Source organism: Elephas maximus, chromosome 6 (assembly GCF_024166365.1).
Source record: "Elephas maximus indicus isolate mEleMax1 chromosome 6, mEleMax1 primary haplotype, whole genome shotgun sequence".
Taxonomy (NCBI): domain Eukaryota; kingdom Metazoa; phylum Chordata; class Mammalia; order Proboscidea; family Elephantidae; genus Elephas; species Elephas maximus.
This window is the reverse complement of record NC_064824.1, coordinates 71,471,046-71,498,774: the sequence shown is the minus strand read 5'-3', so window position 1 is coordinate 71,498,774 and position 27,729 is coordinate 71,471,046. Positions and strand designations below refer to the sequence as shown.

At 41.2% G+C, this 27,729-nt stretch overlaps 2 protein-coding genes and 1 pseudogene across 4 annotated transcripts; 2 read left to right on the top strand and 1 right to left on the bottom strand.

Moving 5' to 3' along the window:
* Positions 1–2,341: 2,341 nt before the first annotated feature.
* Positions 2,342–18,167, bottom strand: CDCA7 (cell division cycle associated 7). 3 transcript variants are annotated; one of them, XM_049887463.1, is made up of 10 exons: positions 18,077–18,167; positions 14,544–14,666; positions 13,883–14,125; positions 11,190–11,426; positions 10,776–10,853; positions 9,022–9,228; positions 8,512–8,649; positions 7,773–7,922; positions 3,793–3,929; positions 2,342–3,473 (listed from the first exon to the last, which is right to left on the bottom strand). In XM_049887463.1, the coding sequence occupies exons 1-10, from the start codon at positions 18,095–18,097 to the stop codon at positions 3,443–3,445; spliced, it is 1,365 nt and encodes a 454-aa protein (XP_049743420.1). In that variant the 5' UTR covers positions 18,098–18,167; the 3' UTR covers positions 2,342–3,442. The 3 variants fall into 3 exon arrangements, with proteins under 3 accessions (XP_049743420.1, XP_049743421.1, XP_049743422.1); XM_049887464.1 differs by lacking the exon at positions 18,077–18,167 and adding an exon at positions 14,950–15,096; XM_049887465.1 differs by lacking the exon at positions 13,883–14,125.
* Positions 18,168–21,729: 3,562 nt separating this feature from the next.
* On the top strand, positions 21,730–22,140 carry LOC126077801 (histone H3.3C-like). The gene has a single exon (XM_049887466.1). It carries the CDS (start codon positions 21,730–21,732, stop codon positions 22,138–22,140), a length of 411 nt encoding a protein of 136 aa, XP_049743423.1.
* A 548-nt stretch (positions 22,141–22,688) lies between these two features.
* Positions 22,689–22,820, top strand: LOC126078600 (uncharacterized; annotated as a pseudogene).
* The last annotated feature ends 4,909 nt before the right edge of the window (positions 22,821–27,729 follow it).

Genomic DNA, 27,729 nt, shown 5'->3' with positions numbered 1-27,729 from the left:
GGAACATCTATCTCGTCTTACCAGAAAGCAAAGGAAGCTATCAAAGACCACACTGGTCACGTCCAAAGGCACGTCAGACCCTACATGAAGAGGCTCCCACTGGTCAAAATTTGGGCATCAATAAGAATATAACTGCAATGGACTGAAATACATTAAATATTTGAAACACATGAGTTCATAATGATACTTTACAAAATAACCTCAGTAGGCACCATAGGAGGACGCTAAAGAACACGGGGTCGCTGAGTCAGAATTGACTTGATGGCGCCCAATAACAAAGAACAAACACATGACTAAAAACCGGTAAACCACACATTTATGAAGTAGTATCTCAAGGATGAGAAAAGAAATTGAGAAGAAAAATGCCCAGTGTCACACAGCTAAAGTGGCAGAGCTGGATTGGTATATTACATGAAAACGCCTTTATCCATTACAAAAAAAGTTTGCCTTAATATGACCCAAAAGAGCAGAGGGTGAAGGCTGTTTATTAGGCTCAGTTTTACTATAGAGGTCCTGTTGAGTAGGGAAGACCCTAAAACCCATGGGCTCATAAAAATAAATGGCATTGCTCCATTAAAAAACTGCGTATATGAGGCTAAAAGGTCAACAATTACTCTAAAGCAGAGTACTAGAAATTTTGGAACAACCAAAATGCAATTGAATAGAATGATATTGTGAAAAATGTAACTAATGTCACTGAACAATTTGTGTAAAAATTGTCAAATAAGAACCTAATTCGCTGTGCAAACTTTCACCAAAAACACAGTATTTTTTAAATGGCATTTAAAACACCTGGTAATGACAAAATGTTAATTACTTTTCCTCCCCATCATTCCTACTCAGAACATTATTTTAGGTTTTTAACTTAGTTCTTCCACTAGATTATAAACCTCTTATGGGTCTAAGATCTCAGAATTAACTTACAACTTCTTTTAATGAAAATCACATTAGTTCTACTTCACAATATTAAAACATGGTTAACATCAAAAATTTCCAAACAAGCCTCAATTTAACTCTAAAAACTTAAGCTTCTCAATTAGATACCTAAAAGAGTTGGATTACAATTTGGGTACTTAACATTCCAATGATTTATGGGGAAATTTTTAAATTTCTTTTTGGCTCTCCACACAGAAAAACCATTGTACAAATTGAGTTTGGTCTTTTTGCCAGGAGCCCTGGTGGTGAAGTGGTTAAGAGCTATGGCTACTAACCAGAAGGTCAGCAGTTCAAATCCAACAGCCACTCCTGGGAAACCCTATGGGACAGTTCTACCCAGTCCTAGGAGGTTGCTATGAGAAGGAATCAATCTGATGGCAATGGGTGTTTTTTAGGTCTTCCTACAAATGTGTTTGGTAAATATGGTTTCTCAGGTAAGTCTAGAGCAAGATTCAGCTAACTTCTGTAAAAGGTCACATTATAAATATTTTAGGCTTTGTGGGCCACATGGTCACATACTTCCAACAACTCTTTAAAAATGTAAAAAAGAAAACCAGCGTACTTAGTTCATGTGCCATACCTAATAGGTTGCAGTGAGATCTGGCCTCAAGGCTAGTTTGCCTAACCCTGGTCTAAAAAACTGGGTTTGAGAGCTCTTAGACTATGACTTTTGGGTCTTATGATTCTCAGTCCTGAAATAAGCCTCAAGACTCAAGGCATAGCACACACTTAATATTTGAATGTGTAATAGAAGCAAAGCAAGTATTGCAAAATCGCTGTTAGTTCCTGGGTTGGCAAATGGTAAAGGAAAACAACACTGTAAAACTTCACGGGGCATGTATTGTTCTCTATCAGGCAAAGTAGCTATCTTAGTCGATTTTCTGATCATATCACTAAGTCAGGCCCTGTTCAAGAGCTGGCCCTTGGCATTTACAAACTTAAGCCAAAAGGGAGGCTCCAGAAAGGCAGAAGAGGGCAGTGATGGTTCAGTAGTAGAATTCTAGCCTTCCACATGGGAGTCCTGGATTCCATTCGTGGCCAATGCACCTCAAGCGTAGCCACCACTTGTCTGTCAATGCAGGCTCGTGTGTTGCTATGAATCTGAACAGGTTTCAGCAGAGCTTTCAGACTAAGAGACAGACTAGGAAGAAAGGCCTGTTGATCTTCTTCTGAAAATCAGCCAACGAAAACCCTACGGATCCCGCTGTGGGGTCCCCATGAGTTGAGGGCCATTTCAATGGTAGCGAACAACAACAGGAAGGCAGAAAGGGTGTTTTATTTAAATAGGAGAGAATAATTAAGTGCAGCAAGATTGAGCATCAAAAGAAAAAAAAACGCAGACAAGCTAGAACAAAACATTTTATTATTAAAATAAAAACCTTTGTATAAAAAAAGCATTACAGATCGAAAGCTCTATTTACAGTTATTGATTCAAAGTCCAATTATGCATCAAACACTCAACAGACACAACAACAAAGTAAAGGGGACACACAAGCACTTAGATTCCACCTGTATCAGATGATTTGATTAATGCAAACAAACAAAAAAAAATACTGCCCACAAACTAAACTGACAGTTGTCAAGCTAACAAACCAGTGAAAGTCACCCATCTCCAAAAGGCACTTCTCGTTGCTGTAAATGCACTTAAAACCTGAATCTGAACACTATGCCCAGTTGCTATGTTCCTCAAGAAAGCAAAAATGTCAAAGCACTGTAGACTAGTATTAGTTTGCATATAAAATGGTCCAAGACCTACATTGAAATACGTTATGTAGGAACTGCAATAAACTTGGTAAACTAAAATTATACTGAAGTTTTATACCAAGAATTTCAAATGAGCCTACTCCTGAAGCTTCACCACTAATTTCCGAGGATGAGTTCCCTATGATGATTTTAAGTGTATCATTGCCCACAAACCTTTGGATCATGAACACAAAATCACACATTGCTTTCATGTAAACAGCTAAGAAGGCTATTCTACTGAACTTCATAGATTTTGTTAGTTAACACTACTACTTTGTTCTAAGTGCTTGGTTTTATGGGTGGATTGCAGGGTTACTTCAACACCAATTAAATCTTTACGGAAGCAGACAGACACATCTTTCTCCTGCAGAGCAGCTGGTGGGTTCAAACCGCCAACCTTTTGGTTAGCAGCCGAGTACTTAACCACTGTGGCACCAGGGCTCCCCAATTAAACATACTTTCACATAACTGCCATTTTAAAAGAGTTCAGAAAATAAGTGGTGGGAGAGGACCATTGGAAAAAAAAAGGAATGAGGCCAGGGGTGCGGGGGCACAGAAGAAACTGTAGAAGAGCAAAGTATGGCCAGCAATGTATACCTGTGATGGCTCCAAAACACATGTATATCTGAGATTAACTTGATTTGAGTTTCCTGTCATAGAATGAACACCAAAATTCTTTACTGGGGTTTCAATCGGCTGACAAAATTGATAAGTTTACCAAGGAGACTGAGAAGTACAAGGCAAGTAGTGAATCTTTCAGATATTATGCTCGCATTTCAAACTCCTGTTTCAGACTGTGAGAGAAAAGGGAATATGTTAGGATATGGTTTTCCATCTAAGAATTCTCTTTTGAAAGCTTAATTTGCTTTTCAAAAACCGTTTTTATTGAGTTATAACAAATCTCGAATTTGTACGTATATGTATAGCTGGGTAACCACAATTCAGATCGAGAGAGAAAACATGTCCAACACTCCAAATGGCTCTCACTATGCTCCCTCCCCCTTCCCTGTCCTAGAGATAACCACTATTCTAACTTCTATCATCTTTTTATTAAGACACATAAATAAATAAAGATTCAGGCGTAGAAGGGAGAAAAAAAGCAGCCACCATTACCTTTTCAAGTAAGCATGCACATTCCCAAAGCCGTGGTATTTGGCCAAATACACCAGGACCCCAGTTGCACACCGTCCGTCACGCTGCCTACAGAAGCTGCAGTTACAAATTCCACGACAAGGCGGACAGTGCCAGTTCTGAAGGAGAATTGTAGAAAGGTACAATTAAGCTGCTGATACTACTTACAAACAATAAAACAACTTCTTGGGATCAGTATTCTTGGTTCTAAGGTTTAGGGCCCTAGTTTTGTGGGACAGTCCAGTCAATTGGCCTCATATTGTTTTTTAGAGTTTCTGTCCTACCGCCTAGTTCCTTGTGTAGTGCCTGGGGTCTTAAAAGCTTGCCAGTGACCATCTAAGACACAACTAGTCTCTAGTCACCTGGAACAGCAGAAGCAGAAGGTGAATCCAGAATCAGAAGAGGAAATGGAATGTGTGGATACTTGCCTCCATGAGCAACTTGCCTCCTTTGCCATGAGACCAGAATTGGATGATGGTCCCTGGTTGCCACTACAGAAGGTTTTGATCAAGGATTCAATACATGGATACTGATCAAGAGGGGAAATGTGGAACAGAATTTCAAATTTTTATGGAATCCAGACTTTCTGGACACACTGGGTCTGGAGAAGCCCCCAAATCTATTATCCTGAGATAAATCTTTAAACCTTGAACCAAAGCATCCCCTAAAGTCATCCTTAAACCAAGCAACAGGTCAGCTCAATTAGTAAAGATTGTTTGCCTTGAGGGCTGCACTCTTTTTAATTATACATACGAGATTGAATTGACAACAGTAACTCTAAAGCACAGATGAGAAGCTTAGGGGGCAGCTAGTCTAAATTAACGGTGGTGAATAATTTGGGAAGAGATAGTGGGAATGACAACACAATGTGGAAAATGTAACCAATATCACTGAACTTTACATGTAGAAACTGTTAATGGACGTGTTCGGCTGTGCATATTATCACCAAAAAGAAATGGGGAGGGGATGACACAATTATATTAAATTCTCGTTTCCCCCACTTATCAACTCCTTTTCAAACTCTAAGGTGGGTATCATTGATTGCGATTAGGGTTTTGGTGGATATAAAATCACAGCACTTCCTAATGTTTCCTTAGGAAATCCAGCAGAGGAACTTACACAGCAACTACAGCCCCAAGCACTCAGGGCGGGGTGCTCAGCCTATTCAACACAAATGCCATGGATTAATCTCCCTCCCTTGAAATGAATACCACGTTAACACTGACAGCTGTAATTCTTTACCATTCTCCAGAGCCCTTAAAAGCTTAGACAAGGCACACTGGCTGACAAGGAACGGGTCCCTCCATAGGACCAAAGGTCCTATCCTGAAATATTTTCTCTCCTACTATACGTAAGGCAAGCAGGCCATGGACAAACTTAAAACCACAGCAAGTTTCTGAATCCGAGTACTAAACAAAAATACAAAGACAACGATGAGACTTTTTCTGCATCTGGGTGTGAAGCAATACAAAGTACTTCATATCAGCAATATGTAACCCAAGCCTAAGTAGGCCTTGGGATCAAACCTTACCGAAAAGACAGGGAATAGAGGAACAAGGTAAACAACACCGTGAGGAACAAAAAGACAAGCACAGATGATGTAACATGCTACAAGACAACTGATCCAGTCTCTTCAACAAGTCAAAAGCATGGGGGAAGAAAGGAAGGGAAGGTGTTAACTGTTCTAGACTAAAACAATTGAATGCAATGTAGGGACCTTGTTTGGTTTCTGGCCTGAACAAACCAACTGTATAGAACGGCCATCTAAGATACATCTACCGGTCCCACCCTGTCTGAAGCAAGGGAGAATGAAGAAAACCAAAAATACAAGGGAAAGATTAGTCCAAAGGACTAATGGACCACAACTACCATAGCCTCCACCAGACTGAACCCAGCACAACTAGATGATACCCAGCTACCACCACTGACTGCTTTGACAGGGATCATAATAGAGCGTCCCAGACAGAGCTGGAGAAAAATGTAGAAAATTCAAACTCACAGAAAAAGAAAAAAAAAAAGACCAGACTTACTGATCTGACAGAGATTGGAGAAACCCGAGAGTATGGACCCTGGACACCCTTTCAACTCAGGACTGAAGTCACTCCTGAGGTTCACCCTTCAGCCCAAGATTATTCAGGTCCATAAAACAAATAATACATGTAGCTCTACCATGCATACGAGACTAAATGGGCATGCCAGCCCAGGGCCAAGGATGAGAAGGCAGGGGGAGACAGGAAAGCCGGAAGAATGGAAATGGGGAACCCAAGGTCGAGAAGGGGGACAATGCTGACATGCCACAGGGCTGGCAACCAATGTCACAAAACAATATGTGTATTAATTGTTTAATGAGAAAATAATTTGCTCTATAAACCTTCACCTAAAGCAGAATTAAAAAAAAAAACTCCGACTATATGGAAGATGTTTCGGGACAGCTGGGAAAAACCTGAACAGAGTAGTTACTATATTATCATGAAAACGGTTTTGTAACTATGTTACAATTTGCTCTTTTTTAAAGAGATAAATACTGAAATATTTAAGACTGGATATCATCATGTGTGTTAATCTAAAACAGCATAAAAAAATCATAAAGCAAGAATAAAAAACCAAACCAAACCAAACCTACTGCTGTCGAGTCGATTCCGACTCATAGTGACCCTATAGGACAGAGTGGAACTGCACCATAGAGTTTCCAAGGAGCGCCTGGCGGATTACGAACTGCTGACCTCTTGGTTAGCAGCCGTAGCACTTACCCACTACGCCACCAGGATTCACATATAAATAATTTTAAACCTATCTATGGATTCTTGGGGATTTATTGTACTTTCTATACTATTAAGTGTATTTGAAAACTTTTATAAGTTAAAAAATACGAATGGAACATCAGTAATTATTAACTGCTTTCTGCAAAGGTTTAATTGAATCCCAATGGTTTCTCCTTATATGTGCTTTACTTCTCCATAAAGGATCATCCCGTCACCACTCCTGTCGTATCCTTAAGAGTTGACTCAACTGGACTGATCTGAGAATGATTTGAAGCACAAGGCAAGGACTTCTGACTTCCAATCAGCCATGGTACACCAATTTCTCCTTGGGCAAGTCAAACACAGCAAGAGAGCAGCCACACACTTAATTAAGTAGGAATAAAGTCTGTCTTGTTCCTTATCTACTTTTCTAAATGAAGACAGTTAAGACCAGACCAGCATTCTCAGTATCTCCTTGGAGGGAAAAAAGAGTATCAAAAAACTTTAAAGCCCAGTAAGCATGATAATACTACCATTTCTAGTCTCCTCAAACTTTTGGGGGGCTAGGGGAGCCATTCTATAAATAAGAGTTTATAGTAAGAAAAACAAATAAGCTAATTACGATAGATTGAGAACAGGATCCACCTGAGTCTACAAAACTTAGCAGCACACTTTGCCCACAACAGGCCTTCGAATGTTGTAAGTTTGGATTGTAGAATGATCTACGACAAAAATCATTTATTTTAAGCATGAAAGCAACCGTGGCCACTGTGGACTTACTTCATCACAGGTGGCCATCCATCTTTCTTCATGTTGAGCACTTAACACTATCTTAATGTAAAAAGAACATTTAAAAAAAAAAATTGCCATGGTTCTTTTTTTTAATGTAAAAAGAACTATAGCAAGTCTGTGTTTCATTGAAAAAATAAATTTAGAGGAACCATCTACTTTACAGGTCCAAAGGGTCAAAATTAGAGCTATTTACTATGTATTTCAGAAGTCAGTATAAAAGGGGAAATTATTATAGCCACCTAAACACTGAAGTAGTTAAGCAAAAATGTAACTGTAGTACCATAAGTTAAAAACCTCATTCCTAAACCAGAATAGTGCCAGGGGTTTTAAAAAGAAGGTGAATCCCTGGTGTGTGTGATGTGTCTTCTTTCTGGCCTGATCAGCTCGTGGCTGACCAGCTCAAAGGACCATTCCCTCCAAGGCACCTACAGGATCCAGTAGGGCGTCCTTGACTTCTTCACCATAACGGTTTCGAAGGCAGGGGCCACAGAACTGGCCTCGAACGCCCCAACACTCTGGGTTTCTGCAATTTGTTTTGGTATCAATAGTTTTCTGGCGACACTGATGACAAGTAGATCCCTAGAAGAAGCAAATGAGGAAAAAAAAAAAAAAAAACCACGTCATATTTAAAGAATGTCATTTGTAACGGAATCTCAGATTTTGCCTTTGAATCTTGTTTCATGTCTACATACACAGGTAGATGTGCCTGGGCATAAAAAGTATCTCAAGCATGGTGACACTGATCAATTCATAGACTTAAAAGCTAATATTATCAAAATCTTGTTTTCAATAAGAGATTTTGTCAATGCCAAAAATAACTGTTCAAATTCATCCTTATCTTTAGCATACCACCATATCCTTAGCACCTAGCTACGCAGACACGCATAATAATAGATACATAAGCAACAGATGTTGAATTAACCAGTTTCTAAATTAAGAGAAAAGATTAACATCACTGTAGACTTGCTAAGCAAATAATTCAAGTGAAAAGAGGACTAAATCTCAGGGATACTGTAAAACTCTTTCCTTGTATGAAAAAGAAAAAAGCACAGGCACGCACCTCGTATGCTAAGACCTTTAGAGTACCAGCAAAACTCTAGGGAACATAAAAGCTCTCCTCCCCCTCTCACAGACGTTTACATGTCCAGACACAATTAGAGGCTCTTACCAACGAGCGGTTATATATCTTCTCTCGGGAGTTGCTGCAGATGTTCTCCAACTCTTCCTCTGTAATTTCGTCCACTGGGCGGATTACATGTGGAAGGGTCATGGGCCCTGGGCGACGATTTCTGGGCAAGTCATCTTCCTGCACAACAAGAAGCGTGTCCTTACTGGCTCTCCTCAACTTTGAACCTATATGTCCAATATGTAATTTCTTCACAGAGAATTCAACCTGGATATCTCTCAGAGCTTATGGAAAGGGGGCAAATCCTAAGTTTATTACAAGCATCACTGGAGAACATCATGGAAACAATTCTTACAAGTAAGAAAACTCTGACCCCGTCACCCGGTAACAAAATCAAGTAAGTTTACGTGATCAACAATTGTAAACAGTTCAAGAAACGTGTTTCACAGGGATCACTTGGTACTGAGGCTGCGTGTGTTGATCTGTGTTGTGTGTCTGATCCTGGCCTGCAGAAGATGAAAAACAGACCAAGTACAAATGTAAAGAACTCACGTTCATGTAGTCATCCATAACCTTCCTCTTTCTCACCAACAAGTACTTGTCCTCCTCCTCTTCCTCCTCCTCCTCCTCCTCTGTGGGCAGAGCACCAGGGAACCCCAGAATCCGTGACCTCGACCTGGTAAGAGGACGAGCTCTCCGTTCAGGGTTTCTCCTGGAAGCCACACCTGGGAATGTGCGTCTTCGGGGTGTCTTTGACTGCTGAACAAAACACATATCATGGGAGCCCATTTATTCCAGAGTGGAGAGAAGTGGCGCCTTTGGAAATCCACACTTTTTCCTTTAAGAATGTTTTCTTTCAAGTAAAAGAAAGCTGCACTTCCCAATTGTCTTTGCCCTTTCCATAATGTATGAAACATGAATCCAAAATCTCTCCAGCCACTGTGAATTTGTTTTGGTAATGCCAGGTCTAGTTTCCCTCAGATTGAGAGAAGAACTGTTTATCCTTCTACTAAATAGAGATATAAAAACTGATCTTTTTCCAAAAAACTTTTCTGTGACATCTCTTGAGCCTTGAAACATGCTGTTTCTCTCTTGCAAAACAGAGAAATACATGTATTGCCTGCCTGCCTCCCTCCCTCCCTCCAAGAAGGGTAAAGAAAGGAAGTCTTTTCCTTTACACTGCACCAGATACACCAAATTCCCCTGAGTTACACTACCTTACTTTCTCAGGATTCAACCAGATATGATATTAGGCAATGCCTTGGTTAAGAAATTCATTTTTTCCTCATTCTTAGATTAAAAAAAAAATCTATTGCTCATTGTCATGGATTGAATTATGTCCCCCCAAAATATATGTCAACTTGATTAGGCTATGATTCCCAGTATTGTAGGGTTGTCCTCCATTTTGTGATTTTCCTATGTGTTGTAAATCCTGCCTCTTGTATGTTAATGAGGGAGGATGGGCAGCAGTAGGTGTTAGTGAGGCAGGACTCAATCTACAAAGACTGGATTGTGTCTTGAGGCAATCTCTTGAGATACAAAAGAGAGAAGCAAGCAGAGAGACAGGGGAGCCTCATACCACCAAGAAGCCAGTGCCAGGAGCACAGTGTGACCTGGGGTCCCTTCATGGAGAAGCTCCTAGTTCGTGGTAAGATTGATGAGAAGGCTGACAAGAGAGAGAAAGCCTTCCCCGGAGCTGATGCCCTCAATTTGGACTTTTAGCCTACTTTATGTTGAGGAAATAAACTTTGTTACAGCCATCCACTCTGTGGTATTTCTGTTATAGCAGCACTAGATGACTAAGATACTCATGTACCAAGCAAGAGGAATGTGATTGGATATAGAAAAAAAATTTTTTCCCAATTCTCATTCCCTTCCTTTGAAGAGCTTAGTCCAGCTGGGAAGGAGAAAAATAACCAATCAAAAGGGGTTTAAGTGCTATGGCAGCACAGCAGAGAGAAATCACAAATGCCAAAGATACAAGCAAGCACACCCTCAAAACCCACTACCGTTGAGACGATTCCAACTCCTAGTGACCCTATAGGACAGGGTAGAACAGCCCCATAGAGTTTCCAAGGACTGCCTGGCAGATTTAACTGCCGACCTGTTGGTTAGCAGCTGTAGCACTTAACCGCTACACTACTAGGGTTTCCATACAAGCAAGAGCTCCTCAAAATCCATTAGGTTTCCTCTTTTTTTTCTCTTCATCTGTCTGTAAGACTACACAAAATAAGGAAACTGGGTTTTAAAATACCCACCTTAGATTTGCTCAAAGCACAACTACACAAACGAAGCTTTGTACTTACTGATCTGGGGACTGGTAGGGAACGTCTTCCAGGGAATGAGCCAGGGAAGCTTTCTAATTCTGACATTAGTTTTGCAAGCTAAAAAGGGTGGAAATAAAACAGAGATTGTTTAGAATAATTGCTGAAAATGAGCAACTAACTTCTGGAAATTACATTAGCAGATTTCATGGTTTTATGTTTAATAATAAGTTGACATAGTCAAATAGTTTCTGATTTCACCTATGCACTTACCAAGACTTTTAACAGACTAAAAATAGAAAAAGCCGTTTAAGGAAACAAATGCATTTCATAGCACGTATCATAAAGACTTCATAGCTACACTGAAAATAATCCTTAGGACACAGATTTAAGTAACAAGTTCCTTAAAGAAAAGCTGGGAAGAGTTAGTTCTAACAGTCACAGTCAGATACCTACCATTGCTTTGTTTTGCTTTATATTTAAAGCCCTTTTCTCCAGAAAATTCATGCCTTTTTCATCTTCTGAATCAGAACTGGCATCAGTCACAGAATTCTCTGAGGACTGGGGAGGAACAGCCTTTTTCTTGGCTGCTGTCCTGGTATTTCGAGTTGGAAACGTCATTGCAACTCGCAGGGGTCCAGAACGTCTGCACTGACTGCGGGTCCTGCAGCCTTCCGGGTCTGCCTGCAGTCTCTAGTTAATCACACAACTTAGCAGTTAATGACTTGTTGATTGGCAGACAGACTGCACCAGTATAGCTACAAAATCCCTTTTCAACAAAAGACACATTAAATAAATTCCAAGTGAACATTGATGGCTCTTGATAACAAAATCGGGAATTACATATGAATACAACCATCTGAGTATAAGCCAAGCATTGTTATCAGCCATCTTCATACCCCCTGGGCCTCTGGTTCTGAACCATTTGTTAAAATGTGAAAAATCTCTGCTCTCCTTTAAATTTCTTAGAACAGACCTTTATGTACTGTAAAAGAACTTCTATGAGACCAAATATGTGCTTACCCCATAAACATGGTATTAAACCGTATTAAAATGTCTAAATTCTCTAAATCACTTTTTGTAAGCTTAAAATTAAAAAAAAATTCTAATTCTAAAAGTAACATAGGTTTACATCATTAAAAATGTATTAAAATTAGCGACCAGAAAAGTGTAAACCAAAACCACAATGCAATACCACTTTCACACTCACTCAACTCCAAAACTAAACCCATTGCCATTGAGTCGATTCTGACTCACAGAGACCCTATAAAGACAGAGTAGAACTGCCCCCATAGGATTTCCAAAGGCAATGGCTTTGGTTTGGTTTTTTTTTTTAAATCTTTACAGGAACAAATTGTCACATATTTCTCCCGTGCAGCAGGTGGTATGTTTGAACTGCTAACGTTTCAGTCACCAGCAAATAACAAGTGTTGGTGAAGATGTGGAAAACTGAAACCCTCATACACTGCTAGTAGGAATGTAAAATGGTGCAGCCACTTTGGAAAACAGTCTGGCAGTTTCTTAAACACAGTTAATACATGACCCAGCAATTCCACTCCTATGTATATACCCAACAGAAATAAAAGAATATGCCCACAGAAAAACTTGTACATGAATGTTCATAGCAGCTTTCATAGTAGCCCAAAAGTAGAAACAACCCAGATGTCCATCACAGAATGGATTAAAAATATGTGGTATATCCACACAATGGGATGTCATTCAGCTATAACAAGGAATGAAGTACTGATACATGCTACCACATGGAGGAACCTTGAAAACATGCTAGGTGAAAGAAGCCAGACAAAAAAGGCCACATATTACATGACTTCTTCTATATGGGAAATCCAGATTAGGCAAATCTGTGACAAAGTGAGCTCATTGCTGCCAGGTCTGGTGGTGTTGGAAAGAATGAGGAATAACTATTAATGAGCATGGGGTTTCTTTCTGGAGTGATGAAGATATTCAAAAATTGATTGTGGTGATGGTTGAGGGGGAAAAAAAAAAAAAAAAAAAAACCACCTAGAAAGTCCCAGAAATAGAAGACACATTTTTATCATTCAAAAATTTCTTAAATTTTCAGAACAGCTTTTAGTACTTTTCATGTACTTTTAGTGCCCATGGATTGCGAGACTATGAAATGACAAAAAATATTACTATGAGCTAACACTTTTAGTCAGCTTGTATTTTTTTCATCATAATAGCACCTACAAAGAATTGAAACACTGTCCAGAAGTTATACAGGCTGTAGATAATGTCTGGGTCACATCCAGATTTGCAGATGGGCTCCTGCAATATCTCCAGTAAGCACTGATTTAGACCTACCGTCACTCACTAGAAGAAGCAGTACATCACCATGGACAGTTAGATAGCGGTAAAACACCCCTCAGTCAGGTGCTGCCACTTATAACAACGTTTCTTAAGTGTGGTCCATAAGCTATGGACCTGTGTCAGACCACACTGAGTTGAAGAGCATGCACCTGACTATAAGTCAATGCACTGCTTCCTTGTCGAGAAAGTCTTACTTAACAAGAAAATGCCAGCTGAACTAAACAGTGTGCCCAGGGAGGGTGGGACTGGGGAGCAGCAGCAGCGGCCTAAGCAGGATGACAGAGCTTGTTAAAGGTAATGCAGCAACAGCAGAGGAAAAGCCAACCAAGGAGCAAAAGTGTATGCAAGAAGGGCCCTAACTGTCATTGTCCACACTCAAGACTCCTACACAGGAATTATCATATTTTCAAGATGCAGGGACAGATCCATTAACGGAACCAACGTTTATCAAGGGCCCGCTCTGCCAGGCACTGGGCTGGGCACTTGAAGTTAGACGGGAATGTAGCTAATCTTTAGGACACATGTGTTTCCTCTGATGAGGCTGGATTTCTGTGATAATGGAAATCTGCCAGTTGGTCAATTCTATCTTACCAGCTTCCAAGATTTTCAGAGCTTACAAAACGTTCAACATCTACAAATAGGACTATATTAATAAAAACTGTTTTTAAGACATAGACACTCTTAATATTAAAAAAAAGTAAAATCTTCTGGCATGACTAAAACGAAAAGCAAAAGCAAAAAAAAAAACTCTAAAAGCAAATAACATGTCATGCCTCTACATCCACCTTACTTCTTGATATTGGTGAAATTCTCAAACTCACCATTCCATCTTGTATCTCACTCTCTGAGAAACCACAAAATGATTCATCGTCAGAGTCGGCATGAAAAATACTGGCCAGTTCTTTACTGACATTTGGCCTCAGTTTGGGTTTCTGTAAAAATCCACAATGGTCTAATACATCTTGCACCTCACTTTCTGAAAAGCCGCAGAAAGATTCATTATCAGAGTCCTCATAAAAAACATTTGCCAGTTCTTCACTGATATCTGACCTGAATTTAGGTTTCTGTAAAATAAATAAATAAATGTGATTGTGCATTTTTTTTTTCTTTTTCAAGAACCAATTTTCCATAAACCGTGCAGAGAGCAAATCACATTTACAAGTGCACTACAAGAGAATAGCTTTTGTTACAAAGAAAAGTGGTTTGGGGATTTACAAATGATTTCTGAGTTGTTACGGTAAATGATCAGGCATGTTAGGTTAGGCGACATTTCAAAAGGATAGAATAAGTAGCTATTCTACCTCCAACAGTTACTACCTAGAACCACAGCAGAAAGTGAAATGAAATTACAGCGCATGCTGTATTTTCATAACGGCTGTATAGAAATGTAGGCAGAAAGCAAGCAGTTTTAATCACGCACAAAGCATGTGGCCATTCTAAGCACTGCAGACTCAATTCTGTTTATTCTCAGGCAGCACTTACCGTGTTTGCAAAATTATCAGAAGCAAAGCTGTCACAACTGTCATCAGAGGATGACGCGGTTTCCATGGAAATCAACTTCACATAGCTGAATTTCTTGAAGTTCTTTACTCTGAGGTTCTTTTGCTGCAAATGCAAATGGCAATACTATTAAGTGGCATGTTTATTGCAGTACCTAAGACATCATTTTTGAGTTCAGCAGGTTCTCATAGCACAGGGTAGATACGTTCATTTTTTTATTTTAATATATAACCTACATACAAAAAGGAGGATTTGCGATTGCTTAAAAAAAAAAAATTTTTTAAATTCAACACCAGGTCAGATCCTAAGAAGGGATCCCTTTGGAAGAAAATTTTAATGACATTTATCGATTTATTCAAACATCAGTGGAACTTCACCCTCTACCTACCTCAGAGCCTCCAAGCTCTTAGCATGATACTGAGCTCCCACGGGGTTTAATGCTAGCTCCTAAAATCGACCCTCTTTTCTTTAAAAAACAAAAAAAACTAAACTGTAGTAAAAGAAATTTTTAAAAACGGTAGAGTGATTTTTCTCCTTCAGCCACAATCAAGCTAATGAGTTCTTTTTACATAAGCTTTGAGCTATGTACTGTGATGCTAATTTCCCAAACTACAAAAATGGGCAGGACTTCTACTTCAAGATGGCAGATTTCCAAATAGGCACCATTCCAATCAGGAGGGGCATAGTGATTTTGGCACGAGTCCTTACAAATCAAATACATCAACCCAGTGAACAAATGGCGCAAGAAGCCAAGTTAAAGGTCAAACAGCACTCCAAACCCAGGTGGAATAGCCTGGCCTGACATTCAGCTTTCTTTGCTGTTCAAGGTTTAAGCTTTCAGAAGTTTCTTCATAAATTCAAATCATTTATAGATATGAAATACTTCATCCATTCATAAACATTACACAGCCCACACTGTTCACTGGGAAATGCAATTGGCAAGCTCATGTACAAAGAATGGCAGTTTCTACCATTTTTATATAAGATTTCTCAAGTGTTACATTATTCCTGTTTTTATTTTCTTAAATATGGCCATGGGATAGAGAACTGACTGCCTACGCACATGGAAAGGGCAAGCTCTACTATAAACTGTTCTGACCCATGACTACGCCACATTGTGTCAGAATATAACCATGCTCCATAGGGTTTTCAATGGCTGATTTTTCCGCAAGTAGATGGCCAGGGCTTTCTTCCCAGGTACCTCTGGGTGAATGTGAACAGCAACACTTAGCTTAGTAGGCGAGCACTTAACCATTTCCACCACCCAGAGACTCCTTCTACAGATCCCACAAGTAATGCTAAGACCTAAAGGGTCAGGTGAACAGAACGTATCTTCTATATACACCTGTGGAGCCCTGGTGGCCCAGTGGTTAAGAGCCTGGCTGCTAGCCAAAAAGTCAACAGTTCAAATTCACCAGCCGATCCTTGGAAACTCTATGAGGGCAGTTCTACCTTGCCCCATTGGGTCACTATAAGGCCAAATCGACTTGACAGCATCAGGTTTGGGCAACAAGTTTCAGGGTTTTGGTATGTGTACCTATGCTAACCGAAAGGTCTGTGGCTTGAAACCACCAGCAGCTCCGATGGAGAAAGATGTGGCAGTCTGCTTCTGCAGACATTTACATTTACAGCCTTGGAAACCCTATGGTGTTGCTATGAGTTGGAATCAACTCAATGGCCGTAAGTAAGACTGGCTTGGTTGGTGCCCTGGTGGCACAGTGGTTAAGAGCTTGGCTGCTAGCCAAAAGGTCGGCAGTACAAATCTACCAGCCACTACCTGGCAATCCTGTGGGGGCAGTTCTACTCTGTCCTACACAGTCCCTATGAGTCGAAATCAACTCGACAGCATCAGGTTTGGTATAGACACCTAACATTTTGCCATTGCAGTCTCTTGCAAATAAAACTATTTTGATGATGGTATCCCAACCTCCCCATGTCCCTAAGTATAGTCTCCACTCATTATTTTAGGAAGTTTTTGTCTTTTGCTCTTTTATGAAACAAAATGTGATCATAAATAGAGCTACCAAGTAAAAAGTCTGTCTGTAAATACAGTCAAAGTCAGGAACTGAAGGGTTCTCAGATCCCATTTGCCAGATGAGGAATTTCAAGCCCCGAGGGAGGTGAAACAGATTGCCCAAGATCACAGGGCTGCAGGGAAAGTCCCCTGAATCTCCTACAGCAGCAGTGCTCCTTACAGTACTGCAGGAATTACCATTATTTACTCATCAATCTACAGGCAGTCTGAAGCCAGGACAGCCTCAAGGGAAGGTGTTCTATTGGAAGCTGTTGGGCTTTAACAAGTCAGCACAGGGCAACAACTACTTTGGCAGGCAAGTAACAACTAACGGGTGTGTGTGTGTGTGTGTGTGTAACAACTAACGGGTGTGTGTGTGTGTGTAACAAAGGTGCTACCCTTATCATTATCCCCACTTAACAAATGAGGACACTGCAGCTTAGTGAGGTGAGATGGATTACTCAATTCACACGGTGGCACAAATCTGAACGCAGGCATGTAAGATACAAAACTTTCTTCCTGAATAGCAATGCCCGTTTTCACCAGGGCATGACCGGCTCTGAAACACGCCCCCCCCCCCAGCCACCCCACTGATGGGTCCTTAACCCGAGAGTTACTTTAAGCAGGCTTACACATATCTTCAGTATGCGTTTCTTCCTTTGCACCCAACCCCCACTCTTCTAAGCTCCCGCGGGGCCGACCCTACGTTCCGGTTTCCGTTAGAGCGAAAACTAACTTCACATTCAGGGCATCCGTCTTGCTACAGCGAATAACAGGGGGGTAGGGAGGCAGGAAGGGATGCAAGACGACCAAATAAATGGTCGACAAATGGTTTAAACCACCAGGCTATTCAATTACATTTAATCACTGCCTGAGACTTGAAACGCCTCCTCCCACGTGCACAACCGAAGCTCTGAAGAGACGGTCTGCGAGACCTTTAAATTCCAAACGCCTGACGGCGGGGGCGGCGGGGGCGAAAGCTGGGGGGGACAGCCCCAAAGGACCGCTCACTGCGCGCGGGGGAAAACGCGGCGAGCCACGCACGGGCCCCAATCTGTGTGCAGGAAAGGGTTGGGCTGGGGACTGCGGGACAAACTCCCAGAGAGAGCGGTGCTCCCCTGTCGAGTCCCACCGGCCGGGCTCGGAACCGTGGGCACAACGAGTGCCCGGCGGGCCTCTGGCCCCTGTCCTGCCTCCGGCGCACGTGTCCCTTGAGCGCATGTGGCCCGGGGCTCCCCAGTGCCGCCAATAATTCAGCAAACGGTTTAAGGTCCCCAAACCGCCCGCACGCCGGATGCGCATGGCCGTCGGGAACGTCCCCTGGCCCTGAGGAGTTCCAGGTGCACAAAACCTGGGGCTTGCCTGAATATGGGCGACGCCCCGGACGACCACCGGTTGATTAGCATCCCTCCGTCTGCGGAGTTGGACGGATCAGCCCCCGCCCGCCCGCGTCCAGCGCCCACCGCGCCCGCCCCCTCGGGTTCGCACACCCAGCTCTCACCGGCACGCGGCTTGCGTCCATGCCGGCAGCGGGCGCCCAGGGCTGCAGAGCGCCTAGAACCAAGACACACGAGTAGCCGCGCGCGCCACGGACGCACGAAGCTGGAGGAGCCGGAGCCGCGCGGCAGGGGGCGGGGCGCGCCGCCCCGGGCCGAGGGGGGCGGGGCTCGGGCCCAGCTTTCCCGCGTTGGGCCGAAGGTCCTGCAAGCTCTGGTAACGGCTGGACGGGGCCTAGACCCATTGGACCCCAAGAAAAAATATCGCCCCCCAGATCTTCTTAGTTCACTTGATACTCTTGAAGAATCCTAGAATCCGCTTTGAAAAAGTGGCGCTTTTTTGACCGCCGGAACAACCCGCTTTATGTTGCTGTTAGGTCCTGAGCGAATGGCGCGAAAGTGGTTCGTATTGCCCCAGGGTTGGCAGGCTGATTTGCATGAACACTGGGCCAGGGAGAGTGAAAACGGGAGAATGGGGAGTAATGGAGACCAGCGGAGAGTGACGCTGGTCACGCGTTTCGGCATTTAGCACTTTCATTGCTGCATGCGGTTTACATTTTTTTTAAATCAAAGTACCTAGCACAGAACTCCGCCCTTTATTAGCAGATTCTCTGTCTTTGAGTGTAGCACCTCTTATCTGGTAACCACACCATTATCGGAAGCAATAAAATGAGTTAAATCCTGGTCTCTCTTTCCAGAAAGCAAGAAAAGCCGAGTTGTTGTTTTACATAAGACTTGTGGGTTTTAAATTAGAAAAAGCCGCTAAGGGTTAGTGAAGATTTACCTATCGGATAAATTAACGTTTAATTTGTGGCAGAAGCGAAAAACTGTATTAATATGGTTTGGCGGTCTTCTTTCCCGTCAGAATTTAGGATTAAACTGAATCAGAATGAACGTGAGATTTTTTATCGCTCTTTTAATCAAACCTTGACGGAATAATGAAATAAAATGTGAAGTTTGTTTTGTTTTCTTTTAACTAAAGACAAAAAGAAGTTGCTTTAAAAAAGAAACTGGATTGCTTGAAAAGACCCTAATTATAATCTTCCAGTTTTAAAAAATGCTTGAAATCGACGTTTGCATTTCCCCCCATTACTTCAAAACTTTCTCTCGGGAGTAAGTTCTTTGTATAAGAGAGCATGCGTCAAGCCGTACTGCGTTCTTTTCTAGATGTGTTGACTACAAAAACAAAACTTGTGGGGAAGTAAATGCACGAAGACAATGTATTTGAAAGATTGGAAGGGACTTGGAAGGAGTCTTCTGGTCTTTCTAAAACACACTGCCCATTTCCGCTGTGCAAGGGACAAAGAACTCACGGTCTGGAAGGTAAGCACCAGGACAGGCTGTTGGTCTGGATATGCCCAGCGCCTGGGTAAGTTCCTGGCTCAGGGTGGGAGGAGGAGCCTCAGTAAATATTTGTTGGATGAATGAATGAACAACCAAATGATTGTTGAATGAACTAAAATTGTCTTTATTGCTGTGTCCTTGGGAGTACAATTTTGTGCTACCAAATGATATGATAGTTTGGAATTGCAAAACGTATGAACTAGGGGAAGATTAAGTCACTTTGCCAACAAAAGGTTTTGATGAGGAAATTCTTAGTCCTCCTGCCATACTAGAATACTATTTGGTTTACATATTTTTAAAAAATAAGATCTCTGGCCTATCAGTTTTTTCATTAATCAAGAAATTGCAAATTAAAACAAGGAGCTACAATTTCACTCAGACTGAAAAAAATGTTAAATGCTGGTAAGATCATGTGCTGATAAGGATATGAAGAAACTCCTGTAGTGATGTTAGTAGTGTATATTTTTAAATTTGAAGAACTATTCAAAAATATTTAGTAAAACCTAGCAAAACCACTTTGAGATATATACCCTACAGCAAAGCTTTTCGTGCTGAGAAATCAATTTCTTCTTTCTTTTTTAAAGAAATCGAATTTTTAAAAAGATATTGAGAGTACTAGAGTACTGTGTGTTTGTGTGTTTCCTTCTGTGTGTCTGTGCTGTATAAAATGTATTTCATACTGTGCTTTGCTATCAACAAAGTTTGCGAGGTAGTGTCCTGGAGAATTGTGCGTAATGAATCCTGTACTGAGGCACTCTCATTTTCTCAAGGATTGCTGAATTGCTATTAGTCCAAGCACTATTCTGAGTATGGCCTACACAAAGTCCATGGGGTTTATATTCTAGTGGAGAAGCAGAAGTAAACAAACAAGATAATTTAAGGTTCGATAATGTCTAAAAAGAAAAGCAAAAGCAGGATACCACACCCATCGCTGTCTAGTCGATTCTGATTCATAGCGACCCTATAGGACAGGGTACAAACTGCCCCATAGGGTTTCCAAGGCTGTAAATCTTTATGGAAACAGCCCTGCTGTCAGGGGTCCTGAAAGCCTGGTAAAGGGATAGGAAATGAAACAGGTACTAATTTAGATAAGAGAAACAGGAAAGTCTTCTCTGGGGAGGTGATATCTGAAGAAAGTAAGAGAGGAAGTCACTGGAAGATGAGGAAAGGGCTGGTTTCAGGCAGAGTGAGCAGCTGGTTCAAAGGCTCTGAGGCAGTGAATGGCAGCAAGCCCACAGTGACTGACCTACAGAGAGCTAGGAAGAGATAGACGGGCCAGGTCACGTGGGCCTCCCTGGCCGTGGGAAAAGCTTTGAATTTTATTCCAGGTGTGATGGGAAGCCACCAAAGGGTTTTGAGGAAAGGAAAGACACAATCTGACTCTAGGGGCTGCATGGACAGTAAACTAAAGGGGAACAAGAGTGGAAGCTGGAGACACTGGAATCTCCTACAGTAGTCTGGGAGGAGATAATAATTGCTTTGGGCTGAGGTAGTTGTGGCATGGGAAGAAGTGATCAGATTTAAGATATATTATTTTGGAAGGAGTCCCTGTGTGGCACAAATGGTTAAGCACTCAACTACTAGCTGAAAGTTTCGTTATTCTAACCCACCCAGAGGCACCACGGAAGACAGGCCTGGCCTCCCCAAGGTCACACAAACCCTGTGGAGAACTTCTACCCTGCATACATGGGGCTGCCGTGAGTCAGAATCCACTGGATGGAAACTAACAACGGTTCTGAGGGTAGAGCAAATTGAACCTAAGGGGTGAATGGTTTGTTATAGTATTGTGTATTATAGTAAAAGCTTGGAAATAGCCTAAATGTCCTTTAGAAGGGAATAGATAAAAGAATGGTGGTATATTGGCACAAGTGGTTTGCTATCCACTGCTAACCTAAAGGTTAGTGGTTCAACCCAGCCAACAGCTCTGAGGAGGAAAAGCCTGGTACTATAATCTTTATTTCAGTAAAGATTACGGCCAAGTAAACTCTATGGAGCAGTTCTCTAACACATGGGGTCACCGTGAGTTGGAATCAACTCCACGGCAACAGGTTTTGCATTCATACAATGGAATTCACTGTAGTTCAAATGAATGGCGTAGCTTACTTGCATCAATGTGGTTAAATCTTAACAATGTTGAATGGAAAACAAACTGCAAAAGTATCTGTAAGGTACAAATTTAAAAAACATAAAAATTGGGAAAGTAAAACTGTTCACAGCCACTGCCTCACCACCAGAGCTCTCCAACGCGCCAGCGCCGCCTCTAGCTAGCAGAGCTCCAGAAAAAGAAGGGGGATAAGTGTATTGTCTCTGTACCATGCCTCCTACAAGGCTGACTGCCTTTAAATCAACCGGTGGAAAAGCACTCAGGAAGCAACTGGCTACAAAAGCCACTCACAAGAGTGCGCCCTCTACTGGAGGGGTGAAGAAACCTCATCGTTACAAGCCTGGTACTGTGGCACTCCCCGAAATCCGACGTTATCATAAGTCCACTGAACTTCTGATTCTCAAACTTCCCTCCCGACGCCTGGTCCAAGAAATTGCTCAGGACATCACAACAGATCTGCGTTTCCAGAGCGCAGCTATTGGTGCTTTGCAGAAGGCAAGTGAGACCTATCAGGTTGGCCTTTTTGAGGACAACAGCTTGTGTGCTCTCCACGCCAAACGTGTAACAATTATGCCAAAAGACATCCCTCTAGCACGCCACGTACGTGGAGAACATGCTTAAGAATCCACTATAATGGGAAACGTTCTTTTTTAAAAAAATTATCTTCTTCCTGTTATTGGTAGTTTTGAACATTAGATATTTTTTTTCCACAGGGTCAAAAGGTACCTAAAAGTATACGATTGCAAATGGAAAAATAGGGGACAGAAAGAGAGTATCGGCAGCTTTTCTATTTCCATTTGTGTGTGAATTTTTAATATAAATGTGGGGAATTAAAGCATTAATGCAACTCAAAATGTTTCATTGAACAAGTTTCAGCAGTTCAACTTTATAACAGTTATAAATAAACCTGTTAAATTTTTCTGGACAATGCCAGCATAGGTATTTTTTTTTTTTTAAAACAAGTAAATTTCTTATCGACAGCAACTAAATGGTATTTGTAGCATTTTTATCATACAGTAGATCCCATCCATTCTCTCTACTTTTCGCAGTTGTCTACATGCAAGTACATGTTTTTAATGTCGTCTGTCTTCTGTGCTGTTCCTGTAAATTTGTTGTTAAAGTACATTAAACTATTTTAAAAAATTGGGAAAGTATAAAAACATGGACACATAATTATCTGGCAAGGAATACACCAGGATCATGAAGGTGATTTTCCCAGGGTGAAGCTTACCCGTTGCACTCCGGATGTGCCCTGCCGGTTTCCCCAAATGTGGGAAACTTTACTGCATAATTTGTGGTACAAACACACACAAAAAACAAAACACCATAGACAAGAAGAATAGGATAGAGGTTAACTCTGAGGAGGGAAAGATGGAGGATGGAGGGAGGGGTGGGACCTTCAACCTCATCATTAATGCTTTCTTTAAAAACAAAACTGGTGTGAAGCAAATATGCCAAACTGTTAAATGTGTTAAATATAAGTGGGTATATGGGTAATTTTTATATCTCTTATATTACTTTTTGTGCTTTTTTTTTTTTGGTGTCTGAAACATTTCACAATTAAATTTTTTAAGCTTTGAAAAATTTGTCCTGCAAATCAAGGTATACATATTTGTGGTGTTAAATTTGCAGCTCTTTTAGAGGTTCCTTTTTATAAATGGGCATGCAAAGTTGTCTCGCAATTTTAGGTACCTCATAAACACTTTAAGTCACTATGTTAATCACATACTGGTAAATATTTTCATTTTGAATGAAAGACACAAAATGAATAAGCATGGACAATGAATGTGCAGAGAAGGGTGAGGCCCCTGACCACAACAATGGGTAAAAAGGAGTGACATTTCCTAAACATGTACCTGACATGTATAGGCAGCATCTGGTATGACAGCTGTAAATGCAGCAGTAAAAATTTATTACCAGCTAAAATAATTGTAAGTGGAATTTCAAACCTGTAAAACTTTTTAAAATACCGGTCTCCTGTTAAAGAGCTTTGAATTCCTGAGCTATTATAAACATTAAGGATCATCCTGTGTTGTCCTGTAGCTTTTATTCACCCTGCACAAAGCATTCCATTTTCTATAATTAGGCTGGAAACTTGACCCTAACTAAGGTCCTGAGCACTCAGCACTTGTGTAATGAGGTGAGCTAAAATCAACTTGAACTGGGGACACCTGGTTTCAGGACAAAGGGTGCAACAACCAATAAGATGTATCCTTTTTAGATGAGACTTCAAAACAATGCTAATGTCCCAGTAGATCAGCTGCCCTCACTTCCACACACCCTTCTCTCAGAGGAGTGTAACGTGAACCCCAGCAACTCTGTAAACTAGAGACCTTGAATAGACTGTAAGTGCTGGAGACAAAGGGCTGGAAAGAGTTTTTACCACGTTTGTGGATGCACAGGTTGCAGTCTGTCAAGTCACAAATCTCTTTTATAAATAATCCCCTAATTATGGATTTACCTCCCTGGTGCCTTCTTTCAGGGTGCACAAAGGCAAGAAACCTAAAGGGCCTAAAGTTAAGCTTCCACTGCCAGAAACCACTCTGTGGGAGGGCCCAGCCCCTTACCACCTGGCTCAGTTTCACCCACAAATCGGAGCTCTCCAAACCATATTGGCATGCTTGCTTTTGATTATGTGTCAACATTGTTTTGAGTAGGTCAGTTTGCTGAAATCTGATACCTGATTAGAGAAAGGAACATGGATATTATAACATGAATGTAAATCTGGCCACTTTTAGCAAGAGGAACATATTTGTTTTTCATGAATGAGCATTGTCCATTGTGAAATACTTAACTGCCGGTATTAAGGCATCATTAAACACTTTGGATGAGATAAAGCCAAGCTTTAATTACTAAATTCCGACACTGCAGAAGCTGAATTCTAACTATAAAATAACTCTGCCCGCTTCTTACTATCCACAACCCTGCTCTACTTGTTTTCCCTCCCATAACATTAAAAAAAGATCTGCACTTGGTTAGGTTTTTGTTTGTTTTTCCTTAAGGATTTGTTGTTGTTGTTCATTTGTTTTTAACTTGATCATCTTCCTCTCTGGAAACAACTGGTGTGTACCGAAAAAAAAAAAAAAAGTGAAAATCCGTGTTAACTGCATAGGCAATTAATTCTAAACTGTCCGACTTGTGCGTTATCCCAGCCATTGATTTCATCTTCAGACTTGTTCTCTTTAAGCAGCTCTTTGGAAAGAGAATTGTTGCACAGAGAGGAAGTTTTGCTGTTGTTATCTGCTGCCGAGTCAGCCCTCAACTCATGGGGGCCTTATGCGCAATGGAACTAAACCCTGTTAGGTCCCGCAACATCCCTATGGTCACACTGGACCATTGTGATCCGTAGGGTTTTCATTGACTGATTTTCAGAAGTAGGTCACCAGGCCTTTCTTCCTAGTGTCTTAGTATGGAAGCTCCGTTGAAACCTGTTCAGTGTTATTGCAACACTCAAGCCTCCACTGACAGATGGGTGGGGCTGTGCATGAGGCACATTAGCCAGATTCTTCAGGTCTCCTGCATGGAAGGCGAGAATTCTCCCACTGAACCACCAATGCCCCAGAGGAAGTTTAGCTATTAGCTAAAAGGGCACTTGGGGATTGTGTGTAGATTTTTAATTTCTGGGGTGAACAAAATGCAACATATTAATGGATTAGGCCCCAGAGAAGAGCCTAATCTGCAAACCTATAGAATTCAAAATCAGCTCACCAGAGGTGCTTACTCCCTTGATGGGAGTAAGGAGGTAGGGCTACACTCCCACTTCATCTTTAACCTTCCCCTAACCTTCCAGAGAGGGGACAAAATTATGGTTGCAAATGTGATAAAATCATCTATAGTCTATAGCATCACTATAATTCACAGCTACTCTTTTCTATGAGAGTGTGAAGATTGCAATTTAAGTAAATAAATGAATAAAAATAACATTTCACTATCATGGAGCCATGGTGGTACAGTGATTAAGAACTCAGCTGCTAATCAAAAGGTCAGCAGTTCGAATCCACCAGTGGCAGTTCTACTCTATCCTATAGGGTCACTGTGAGTCAAAACCTACTCAATGGCAATGGGTGGGATTCATCATGGCACATAATCTCTGCACCCACAAATGTATACTCACTTCATGGACCATCAGAAAAAAATGTGAACAAAACACTCAGAACTGGCAATCTGGCCCAGGTGACCAGAGATCCAGCTTTGGGACAAAGGGCATCCCCACCCCTTGGTGAACATTGCCTAGTGGCAAGGGAAATGGCCCTGAGGTAGGAGTCTCAAGGTGAGTTAAGCTTGTCTTTGAACACTTAGGGATATTTGGCCCAAAGGGATGATTTGAAATAGGACACAGAGTGATTCCACTCGAATGTTATCATGTCTTAACGGTTTTACGCAGCTATACGTGTCTAATCTTATGTGGCGCCAGTGGAAACTGGACTTCTATTTTCACCAGGTAGTAATGAAGTGCCTTTCCTCCTACATGCAGGGGTAGTGCCAGAGGAGCCAAGTAGAGAGCCTGTACTTTCACCATTGCCCAGCAGTAATGAGTTCAGTGTGTCAATGGAGACTCTGGGGGGAGCAGGAACTCCCACCCACACCCAACATTAATGAGGAGGCCATCTCCTCTCAGGTGTCAGTGGAGGCTGAGTGAGGTCCTGGACTTCTACCTGCACCTTCCAGCATCCCTCCTATCCTACCCAAGTTGACTAAAACAGAAGTTTTAAATAAGATCCAAAGTCTCAGAACATAATACAAAAATGTCCACGTTTCAATAGAAAATTACTAGTTGTAACAAAACCCAGAAATATCTCAAACTGAATGGAGAAAAGAAAATCAATACATTCCAACACCAAAAATGGCAGAGATATTAGAATTATCTGACAAGAATTGTAAAGAAACCATAACAGAAAGACTTCAGTGAGCGATCACGAACATGCTTGAGACATGAAAAAAATAGCCTCTGCAAGGGCATAGAAAGTCCTACCAAAGACCTAGAAGATGTCAAGGAGAACCAAGTAGAAATTTTAGAGCGTACAATACAAAAATAAAAAGCTTTGTGGATGGACTCAATGGCAGATTGGAGTGGACAGAGGAAATATCTGACCTAGAAGATAGAACAATAGAAATTAACGAATTTGAACAACATAGAAAAAAATAGGCTGAAAAAGAAAAGAACAGAGTCTTAGGGACCTGTGAGGTGGGACTATAAATACGAATGTAACATTTATGTCACTAGAGCCCTTGAAGGAGAAAAAAAAGAGGACAGGACTGAAAAAGTACTTGAAGAAATAATGGCTGAAAACTTTCCAAATTTGACAGGAGATATAAACCTCTAGATTCAAGAAGCTGAGAAAACCTGAAACAGGATAATCCCAAAGAAATTTATGTCAGAACATATCATTATTAAATTTCTGAAAACTAAAGGCAAAGAAAACATCTTGAGATCAGCCACAGAAAAAAAATGATACTTTTTTTTACTTTATAATAGGGGGAAATAATTAGAATGACATCAGATTTCTGACTGTGGAGGTCAGAAAGAGATGGCAAAATATTTTTTAGGGATTGAAAGAACTGTTAACCCAGAACCCTATACCCAGCAAAAATATCCTTCAGGAGTGAAGGGGAAATCAAGACATTATCAGATGAAGCAAAACTAGATGAATTTGTACCAGGAGACTTAACATAAAAAATGTCTAAAGAAGTTCTCTAAACAGAAAGGAAATAATAAAAGAAGGAACCTTGGAATATGAGGAATGGAGAAAGAACACATTAAGCAAAATTATGGATAAATACAATAGGTTTTCTCTCTTCTTGAGTTTTATAAATTATGTTTGATAGCGGAAGCAAAAAATGTCACACTGCCTGATGTGACTCTAAATGTATGTAGAGGAAATGTATAAGACAACTATAAATGGGGGAGGGAAAAGGGGTGTAAAGAAAGATAACCCCATTACTGTTGAGTCAATTTCAACTCATAGTGACCCTATAGGACAGAGTAGAACTGCCCCATATGAGTTTCCAAGGAGTGCCTGGTGGATTCAAACTGCCAACCTTTTGGTTAGCAGCCATAGCATTTACCCACTATGCCACCAGGGTTTTTCTATACTTCACCTGAACGGGTAAAAAAATGCCAATACCAGTAGACTGTGAGAGGGTGTGTATGCATAGTGTAATACCTAAGTAAACATTAAAAAAGCTATACAAAGAGATATGCCCCAAAAC

Bases quoted from the DNA above. Each gene is read 5' to 3' on its own strand.
- LOC126077801 (XM_049887466.1), top strand. From the start codon at position 21,730: ATGCCTCCTACAAGGCTGACTGCCTTTAAATCAACCGGTGGAAAAGCA.
- CDCA7 (XM_049887463.1), bottom strand. From the start codon at position 18,097: ATGGACGCAAGCCGCGTGCCG. The intron at 14,126-14,543 runs GTAAGTGCTGCC...TTTATTTTACAG, and splicing joins CTGATAATTTTGCAAACACG to AAACCTAAATTCAGGTCAGA. The intron at 11,427-13,882 runs GTGAGTTTGAGA...GTGATTAACTAG, and splicing joins GTGAGATACAAGATGGAATG to AGACTGCAGGCAGACCCGGA.